We start from the raw sequence: 10,739 nt of genomic DNA on the forward strand, positions 1-10,739 counted from the left end.
GTTTTGCCAGCACCATTTGTTGAAGAGGTTATAATTTCTGCATTTGATAGGTTTTATTTCCCACATCTGAATGATCTCAGCAGCATTTTGCTTGCATGTAATATTAACGATATTGTTTGATAGTTTCCACACTCTGTTATGTCATCTTTCTTGGACATGGTAACAAATATAGACTTCTTCCAATCCATTGATCACACAGCTGTCCTCCAAATTTCCTAGCATAGACTGATGGGTACATCTATGGTTGCATCTGTTACCTGAAACAAGTCAATGGTATACCATTGATTCCTGGGGCCTTAGTTTTTACCAGTGCCTTCAATGTAGCTTCCACTTACTCCTTCATTACCTTGGCTCCTGCTTACATGATACTTCCCGAAATTTTTCAATGTAAGTTCTTTTTGGTACAGTGACTCTGAATTCCTCCTATCTTCTTTTGATGCTTTCTGAGTCATTAAATATACTTCCCATAGCATCTTTTATTATAATCAAATGCCTTTGTATAATCAACAGAGCACAAATAGACATTCTTCTGATATTCTTTCAGTCAGGCCTCTCTTAAACCCACCTTGAACTTCTAACAGATCTCTCTCTCTCTCTCTCTCTGTGTGTGTATACTGCTCCAGCTGTTCTGAAAGATCTTCAGCAATATTTTGCTTGCATGTGATATTAATGACACTGTTCAATAATAATCCACATTCTTTTGGATTGCCCTTCTTGGGAATGGGAACAAATATGGATCTCTTGCAGTAAGTAGGCCCAGGAGCTGTCCTCCAAATTTCCTGTGACGGACTGGTGAACACAGTGTGGCTGCGTCTGTCATTTGAAACATGTCAATTGGTATTCCATCCACACCTGAAACCTTATTTTTTGGCAGTGCCTTCAGCACAGCTTGAACGTCTTCCTTTATTATTCATTCTTGTTCATATGGTAACACCTGAAATATTTCTGTGCCTGTCAATTCTTTTTTTGTACAGTGATTCAGTGTATTCCTTCCATCTTTTTTTGATGCCTCCTAGGTCATTCAATATTTTGCCTACATTCAAGATACTGCAGCATGAAGCTTAGATTTGTTTTTCTGTTCTTTCAACTTGAGGAATGCTGCACATTCTGTCCTAACAGCTTGTTTTCTTGTCTTGAGCTGCCCTGTGACACCCGCTCATCTCTTTACTTCGACCTTCCACCCCTTCGTTTTGGTTCTTTTTAAGCTCCTGTGTGATTTTCAGAATCTCTTCTGACATCCATTTTAGTATTTTCTTCTTCTTTTGTCTTTGTGATGACCTTTTGCTCTCTTCATGGATGATGTCCTTGATGTCAGCCATTCTTCAATCATTAGTGTTCAGTGTCTCACATCTGTTCTAGAGATGATTTTTAAATCCAGGTGTTAACCTCGTGCCTGCTGTCCCTCGGATGTCATCTCAAGCCCTCTGCCAGTGAATCCATTCCAACTCTACTAAGAGCAGAACCTCCCCCTCCCCCCGCCCCAAGGCTGTGACCCTTTAGGGAACTGACTGCCATGTCTTCCTCCCATATTCCTACAGGTGGAATCAAACTGCCAACCTCACAGTTAGCAGTGAGTGCTTGCCTGTTGCACCCCCAGAGTTTACCTGTTTAGTGCTGCTGTTGTGTGCTGTCAAGTTCATCTGACTTACTAAAGTTCAACTTACCAATGGAATTCTTCAGTCAGCTGCCCTGGTGCCAGCCTGACTCCTGAAGCAAACTCAACACAGCAGCACAAACGTGTGGCCCATCTGTGTGACCCTGTCACTAGTGGTGAACTCCGGTCCACTTCTGCAGCCACCACTTACTCTGAAAGGCTTCCAGCACATGAAAGGGCCTGGTGGCAAAGCATATAACGTGCTGAGCTGCTAATCAAAGGTTCATAGTTAGACCCACCAGCTTCTTCAAGGGAGGAAGGTGGGCTCTGTCCTCCTATGAAGATTCACAGCCTGGATACCCAGCGAAGGACTGGCATGGTCAGAACTGACTCAAAGGCAATGTACTTCCTGGGGCCCCCAGAGGGGTCAGCTCACACTCCTGTACCAGACAGTAACCCGCAGAGATGCACAGGGCTACTCCTTCAGCCTTTCTGCCTGGTCTGGATATGATCAATGCATGTTACGAAGCAAAATTATCTGGGAGTGATTGTATGAAAAACCATCATAAAGCCATCATAATCTGTAAACATCCACTGAAATAAAAATTAAATTACTAATAATTGACAAAAATAAATTCTGGTGGCATCACTTCTAGCCACAGTATGAGATACTGGCAGATTGCAGGGGGCTGAGAGTTGGCCCTGCCTCACAGTCTCTGCTCAATTTCAGTCCTTTCTTGTGGGTCCACTCACTGAACGCTGCTTCTCCTTCTCTGAACGTCCATTTCTGTAAGCATGATGTCCTTTTCCAAAGACTGGCCCTAAAGACAAACGCCCAAAGAATCAGAAATGAAGTTTCACCATCTTTGTCTCTCAGCGGTGCTCTGCCTGCAGTTCCGACCTGAGACAGGCTGTGTGAACCCATGGGATATTCAACACTTTTAACAAACACCACAAGTCAAAGACACCACTCTTCTCCATTGTCCAACTTTCACATATATTACGCAACTGAAAATATCATGTCCTGGCTCATAAGAGAGCCAGAGATGACCCCTCAGGTTGGAAGGCACTAAAACACGGCAGGGGAGGAGTGTGTCCTCCGAGACAGGCTGTTTTCCTGTCGTGGCCAGAGTGAATCTCTCGTCAGGGACAGGCCTTTGTTTGCTGATGTGGTGCTCACAGGTTGGTGGCAACCTAATAAAACTCCTGTCATGGAGCCAAGAAGACATAGCTAAGGATGGCTTCGATCTGAAAGCACTGTAGCTCTCATGGTCTCGTCCATGAGTGTTCTCGTCATAGAACACTTCCTAAGTCACTCTACAAACTAGAAATGTGTCATTGCTCCCTTTCTCTTAGCAGCTTGGTGGCATAGTGATTACGTAGTTCAAACCAGCTGTTCTAGAGAAAGAGCGAGGTAATCTGGTGCCAATTGACAATCCTGGCTCAGGTCAGGCTCATCTTAGGCCTCCAGGTGACCTCTTGTCATTAGCAGTTTGGTTCACCTGATGTAGCACAGTGCTAGCTAGCACTCTTGGAAAAACCACTGAAGGATTTTGTGAGTAACACCTGTTATGTACTGGTCATGCATTAAGTCCCAGTGCTGCATGATAGTACCACAATCCTTGTCATTAAGTTGCTTGCTTTCTAGCTGGGAAACCCCTGATCTACCACTTACCTCGGCAGTGTCAGGAGACATGGCAGTGAAATTGGCTGAGTGCTCAGCTCTTAGCTAAAATGCTGGTGGTTTGAAGCCTCAGCGGCTGTCAGAGGAAGACCCGGTGATTTCCTCTTTTGGAAGGAGCATCCGGGAGCCCTTTGTCAATTGTCAATTGACTTCTATGCACGCAAAAGCCGGACAATGAGTAAGGACGACCAAGCGAGAATTAACGTCTTTGCAAAAGGGTTTTGGCATAGACAAAAAGGGTTTGGCCATAGACAGACTATGGCTGCCAGGAGAATGGACAAAGCCCTGGTGGTATGGTTAACCGGGGTGAGCACTGCTCACACGAAGGCCATCCTTCTCAGTGATTGAAATTCACCACTGGCTCTGTGGGAGAAATATGTACAACCATCTCCCACACGATCTCCAGGTCCCAAAGCACTGGGAGGGTCAGCACTGAGCTGGTTCCTGTTCAACAACAATGTGTTTGTTTTGGAGTTTCAGAAGAGGTGCAACCAGATTGCTTCTTGGAGCTGAGGGGGTTTCTTGGAGGTAAACATGTTCACTGGAGAAGAGAATGTTCCCTGGAGGTGAGAAGGTTCCTGGAGGTAAGGACGTTCCTGGAGGTGAGCATGGAGAGACGGAGACTTGTGTACTTTGGTTACATTATCAGGAGGGACCAATTCATGATGAAGAATGCCATGTTGATTAAAGTAGATTAATCATCTGCTTTCATGGGAAATACAAAGCCGACCTGCAATGAGATGCAGCTCCAGCGGCTGCAGCAGCGGGCTCCAGGACGGGACTGGGCACAGCTTTGGTCTCTTGTCCCGGGGGTTGTGGCTGTGGGTCAGAACTGATGCAATTACCTCTCCTGGTAACTAGCAGAGGAGCCTGCTGGTGGTTCCAACACCCTGAGAGGACCGATGGAGAAGGACCTGCAATCTCTCAAACAGATCCAAGTCTAGAAATCCCTTTTCCGGTTCTGCTCTGTCCTCAGATCACTTGGAGCTGACTTGACACAAGAGAGCCTGGTTTATGGTTTGGTGGACTTGCAGTGAGAGGTGTATAAATTAACTAGAAAGTGGCTGTGGTGGTGCTAGAACCTCTCCATGCTGTCTCTGAGAACACACAGAGGATGACTGAAGCAGGAGTCATGGAGACAGTACAGGAGGGAAGAGTTTTAGGCTCAGGAACCAGCACTACAACACAAAGGATGAACCACCAGTCTTTGGATTTTTCTTCAAGTAAGTTCTGCTCCAGAACACTTTCAGAACCCTTGAATGGAAAAGCACCTCTGTGTGGTACACAGGACTGAAGTCTCCACACTTAGAGAGGTTAATACCATCTGCAGTGTGGATAAGCCACTTCTGACGGTTTTGACGTGAATATGAAACCTTTGGCAAATCGCACGAGCAAGTGATTCAAGTACTCTACTTCCCCAGAGTGGACACTTGTCTTATCTCCATATACTGCATAAAAGAATTTTACATAAATTTATGTAATTTAAAGTCTGTAGTTGTTGTTGCTTTCCATCGATTCAAGCATGACTCATAGTGACCTTATGAACAAAAGGCCTGAAGCCTTTCTATAACTATTGTCGTTTCTCAAAGTTCATAGAATTTCCAGAGGCATGTTGTTTAGGAAGTGGATGCCACTCCTGCTTCCAAATTTCAAGTCTAAAGAAAAGAAATTTGAAAAACAGAAAGAAAAAAAAAAGCCAGGCTCTGAGGGCCACATCCGGTTATGTTCTAACCTTAAACTACTGCCTTGGAGTACATTCTGACTCCTAGTGACCCTCTGAGACAGAGGAGAACCTCCCCATAAGTTTCCAAGGCTTCCCTTGTAAGCGAATGGTAGGTTCCAACTGCCAGCCTTTTGCATAGCTGCCAAGGATTTACCCAGGGTTTCAAGTCTGGTACCCACGGAATGGCACTGTTGTCAGGGTAGAAATCGACTAAGCAGGCAAGCACCAGCCCACCTGTGAGGAGGTGTGCTTGGAGTGATGGCACAGGAATCGGGGCTTCCCAGATGTTAAAACCCATCTCTGTTGAGAGGGTCCTAACTGTGGTGACCTCACACAGCTCAGAGTGATCCTGTGCCCAGCATGGGCCAATGATCAGGCCTTTCTCCCATGGCACTTTGAGTGGCTTTGAACTACCAACATTTAGATTACAGCCTAGCTGTCATTGTTTGTACATAGGGAGGCCTGGCAGCACAGTGGTTAAGAGCTTGACCATTAACGGAAAACTCTTCTGTTCTAACCCTGCCACCAGTTCTGCAGGAAGAAGGTCCTAGACCTGTTCCCACAAAGGTGGCCTCCTGTGGAACTCTACTGGGCAAATCCACTGCAACACGAGGGTATTGAATCCGACCAACGCATGAACCACTCTTATCTGGACATTTCTAGAAGTGTGACTTGTACGCTTCTTGGGAACCGGACTGTTTCTTTCACCATTGTATTAGCTTCAGGACAGAGTCTACCTGAGCCATGGCCTCTGAGACCAGAAGGACTAGCTGGTGCTCGCTCCCACTACTGGCTAGTCTATCATGGCCATGAAAGATGGACCTTGATAGAATGAGAGGGACAGAGCCTCAAATGACCAAAGCCAAACCACGCTAACTGGACCAACTGAGAAGGAGGACTCCCCAAGACCACTGCCCTGAGATTCCTGTGGAATCCACTGTTATGAGGTACCACTGATTTGGGTAAGACTCATAGTGACCCGATGGCCAACAGATTTGCTCCTTGGCCTGTCCTGCACCACGCCCAGTCTCTGCCCTGTGCCAGCCCACTGTGGGAGTCACTCCATCAGTCCATCTGGCTTCCTCTCTTTCTCTGGCTTTCCACCTTCCCCAGCTTGCTGTCTCAGCAAAGACTGGTTCTTCTGGGGAGTATGTCCAAAGTATTTGAGACTAAGAGGCATGCTTGCCTCTAAGAAGTACTCTGGTAGGATTCTCTATAGAATATATTTGGTTGTTCTTTTTGGCAGTCTGGGGGACATTCAATACTATTCATCAACACCAAAGTTCAAAGACATCCATTCTTCTGTCATTTGTATTCACTCTCCAACTTTCAGATGTAAAAGAAGCAATGAAAAGACCATGGCTTAAATTGGGCCAACTTTAGTCTCCTAACCAACATCCTTGCTTTTCAGAACTTTGGAAAGGTCCTTGACAGCAGATTGCCCCAATGCAACATGTCTTTTGATTTCTTGACTGCTGTTACATGGGTGTTGATTGTGGATCCAAGTAAAATGAAATGATTGACAACTTCAATCTTTTCTCCACCTATCATGATGTTGCCTATAGGTCCAGTGGCGAAGATCTGTGTTTCCTTCATGCTGAGACGTGACCTATATTGAAAGCTGTAGTCTTTGATCTTCTGTAATAAGTGTTTCAAGTCTTCTACACTTCCTGCAAGCAAGATTATGCCATCTGTATAACATAGGTTGTTGATGAGTCTTCCTCTAACCCTGATGCTATATTCTTCTTCCTAGAGTCCAACTTCTTGAATGACCTGATCATTCAAGGGGTCTCTTGATCACTATACAGATTGAACAGGGACAGAGAAAGGATATAACTTTGACACACACCTTTCCTGATTTTAAACCATATAGTTCTTGTTCTGTTCAAAAAACTGCTTCTTGGTGTGTGTCTAGATTTTGTACAATTAAATATTCACACTCTCTGCTTTATTCATTGCCACTGTCATGACGTCTATGTCAGTCTGTCTTGTTGAGGATCTGTCTTCTGCCTTACCAGGCATCATGAACTGCCCAGGGAGTGGTCCTGACTGAGGTGATTTCAAATATATGAGACAAAGTCTGACAATGTCTCTTCTAAGGAGCATTGCGACTCTCCATCTTCCAGACATGTATTTCTTTTTCTTGCAGTCCATGGTAGATTTCACTTTTTCCTTTAGCAAAGTCTCACTGGTGGGTTCCACACAGTCCAAACAATCAATGCCACATTACCAGAGGACGTTCGCAGCCCATCTCAGGGCTATAATTTATCCCTATTCAGCATGTACATCACCCAGTAATCATTCTCTCCAATAGTAAAACACACCTCACACCTGAGGCAAACAAACCAAGATAAAACCAATAGACACAAATGTTGAGCTTAGTCAGTACGAGTTCTCAATCCCAGGAAGGAGGCACAGCACCAACACTGTTAGCATCCCAGACGAGAACCTAGTGGAGAGAGAAATCCCAGGCCACTGCTGTGCCCTGGAGTATAAACTCTGGGCTTGGATGCTGACCCTAGGGTTGATAATTCAAATTCACTCAACGGGACCTGGAAGCTGTGGCAGTCTACTTCCCAAAGACTCGGCCACTGAAAAACTCTTGGAGCTCACCTTTAGAGAATTCTGTCTACAGGATCAGACTGAAAACAGCAGTGTGCAAGGTCACATGGGAGGCTAAGGGGGTGGTGAGGGTCGGTGAATGTAGGAGGGACAATTTAAATAGGAGAGATGACAGAGGGCCCACCGAAGCCTGTTGTCCACATCACTGGGGTGTGTGGGTGATACTACCGGGTGGCGTGTGCTCCATATGCATTTCAGTCACAAGGACTCGGGAGAAAACCCGTAGACACATACTATGCCCACACGCTTGGGTCCCAGGGGATGCTGTGAACTCCATGCCAAATCACTCCTGATACTTTCATTTCACAAACAAAGAAGAAGGGCTGAGACCCAGAATAAAATATGCATCAAGCAAAAACCAGACCTACAGCCTTCAAGTTGATCCTTAACCCCAATGACTCTGCAGAGTGAAGAGTGGGTTACCCTGCAGGGTCTCTGAGGCTGACGTCCTTGCAGGAGCAGAGGCCTCTGCTCTCCCCTTTGGGACGACCTACAGCCTTGAACTGTGGCCTTCTGGTTAAACGCTGCGTCCTTTCACCACTGTGTGCTAGAGCTGCGAGAGGAGGTACCGGACACACACGGCCGCAATTCAGGCCACAGATTCATGATCATCAGACAGTAACTGCCCACCTCCAGTCAGCACGTCCAGGACACGGCTACCCGTCACTGGGCTTCCACAGCCCTTTCCACCTCAGAGCAGCCGGCAGATTTGAACTGCCAGCCTAATGCACAACACACTGACTCACCGTCAGGTGGCACGGTGTTCCCTTCTGTCTGGAATGGGTTTATCATGCGATGACTCAACATCGACAACTGGCGACGACAGGGACCAGTCTCGCAGGTTCTCCACACTCCACAGATCCCTTACCTGAGCTCCCATTTCAAGGCCTGCCTCCTCAGGAACGCTCTCCCCACCTCCTCACCTTCCTTCTGTCAGCTTCTCCTGTTCTTTCCCCGTTCAGAGATTAGAATGTCCTACATGACAGTTCCTTCTGTGACCCTCTGACGCCACACAGGCCCTACGTCACATGTCACATGTGACAGAACTGGGCCCCCAGGCTGCGATGTTGGTTGAGACAGGTCACCAGGTTGCTGTGGGAGGAGCACCTGGGTCCATTCACCCTCCAACCTCCAACCCAGGTCCTCAGGAGGCCAAGGCTTCTGGGACAGACTGGAATGTCTTCACACAGTCCCAGCAGAGTGGGCTTGTCTTTGCAATCAGCATCTTTATTTTCTAAATATAGTGATAACTCAGTGGGTGATATTTTGTGGGCCTCAGATAACCCAGGGTTGCCATGAGCTGAAATTGACTTATTGATAACAGATTTGGCGTTTTGACCAAAAAAAATACTTCTGTCAACACGACACCTGACCTGCAGTATTTGACACATTTTTTTTATTTAAAATAAAATTTTTATTTTATACTTGTTTACTTAAGAAGTTCGTATACATTGTTTCTCACACTGGATCTTTCCCATTTCCTCTTCCTACCCCTCCCTCCACTCATCAAATTGTGCAACCCTATGAATAACTACCCAGCCCATCCTTACCCACTCTGCTCCTACCCTGCCTCCTTGTGTCCTCATACATCTTCTCCAATAATGGTTTTATACAGTATTTGTCCTTATGGGACTGAGTTAGTTCACTCAGCATAATGCTCTCCAGTCCCTTCCAAGTCAGGTAGTGATTTACCACATCACTGCTCCTGCATGCTGCATAGTATTCCATCATGAGAATGACACAAATATTTTTCTCAGGTTAGATTCTCTCCCAGAAGATCCAGGACAGACTGCCACAGTAAGCCGCTTGGTTCTGTTCACCTTTGACTTACTCTACAGATCAATGATTAAAATCCAAAGACTGATTCAAATCTGAAATTAAGATTTTAAAGCTCTTAGGCAAACATGTACTTTCAACCCACCCAAAGGCAGGGCGAGTTCTCTTCTTTGCTCTAGATGTGAATCACATGGAAGGCTGATAACTGAGAGCTGAAAAGCTCCCCAGCCTTCTTCCCCCAAAACTGGAAGGAGAATTTCAACAGAGGCCTGTGGGGCTGGGGCCCTCAGCCTGGAAGGCTCCCTGACACAGTGGCAGCAAAACCAGTGGACCGCAGGCGAAGCTGAGACTCCCAAGTCCTAGCGAACCTGCTTCTCCAGCAGCTTGATGTTCTGCCTCCCAGCAGACACACTAGACTCCAGGAAGTCTGTTCACACCCTCCAGCATGTGCTAACATCAACCTGGAACCCGCTGTGCACAAGCTTGGCGCTGGTTCCCAGGAGGCGACGTGACCTCCTGACCCCTCCTGCATGGCCTCACCTGAGCTGGTGGATGCCGGGGACTTGCTGCGCCTGGACGGACCTGGGCTCTTGGTGGTGCCCCTGCGAGAGGATGGGGCGATCTTGGTGTATGAGGTGGACTTGACCACACGGCATTCTGGGGACAAAGACAATAGTCATTAGTGGAGATGCCATGTCCTCCCCCACAGCACACAGCACATTGGCCATGCAAATAGGTAGCCAGGAGGGCAGCCACCAGCTGTACAGGCCCAGCCTCAGCTCCACAGGACCTGTCCGCCAGGTGCACAGGCCCTCAGCTCCACGGGACCTGTCCGCCAGGTGCACAGGCTCTCAGCTCCACGGGATCTGTCTACAGGTGCGCAGGCCCTCAGCTCCACGGACCTGTCCGCCAGGTGCATAGGCCCTCAGCTCCACGAGACCCGTCTGCCAGGTACATAGGCCCTCAGTTCCACACAGTGCACAGGCCCTCAGCTCCACGGGACCTGTCTACAGGTGCACAGGTCCTCAGCTCCACAGGACCTGTCCGCCAGGTGCACAGGCCCTCAGCTCCACGGACCTGTCCACCAGGTGCACAGGCCCTCAGCTCCACGCGACCTGTCTACAGGTGCACAGGCCCTCAGCTCCACGGGACCTGTCTACAGGTGCACAGGCCCTCAGCTCCACGGGACCTGTCTACAGGTGCACAGGCCCTCAGCTCCACAGGACCTGTCCACCAGGTGCATAAGCCCTCAGTTCCACGCAGTGCACAGGCCCTCAGCTCCACGGGACCTGTCTACAGGTGCACAGGCCCTCAGCTCCACAGGACCTGTCCACCAGGTG

General features: G+C 47.7%; 1 protein-coding gene across 1 annotated transcript in view; it reads right to left on the reverse strand.

Moving 5' to 3' along the window:
• Window positions 1-10,739, reverse strand: part of DCLK1 (doublecortin-like kinase 1) — a 304,341-nt gene that overhangs the window by 103,223 nt on the left and 190,379 nt on the right. The window contains exon 5 of the mRNA XM_006879588.1: window positions 9,940-10,056. Coding sequence (XP_006879650.1) covers window positions 9,940-10,056 — 117 coding nt within the window. The remainder of the gene's footprint in view (window positions 1-9,939; window positions 10,057-10,739) is intronic.

The sequence above is a fragment of the Elephantulus edwardii genome, unplaced genomic scaffold, assembly GCF_000299155.1.
Source record: "Elephantulus edwardii isolate Elephantulus edwardi_28Jun2011 unplaced genomic scaffold, EleEdw1.0 scaffold00004, whole genome shotgun sequence".
Lineage (NCBI taxonomy): Eukaryota > Metazoa > Chordata > Mammalia > Macroscelidea > Macroscelididae > Elephantulus > Elephantulus edwardii.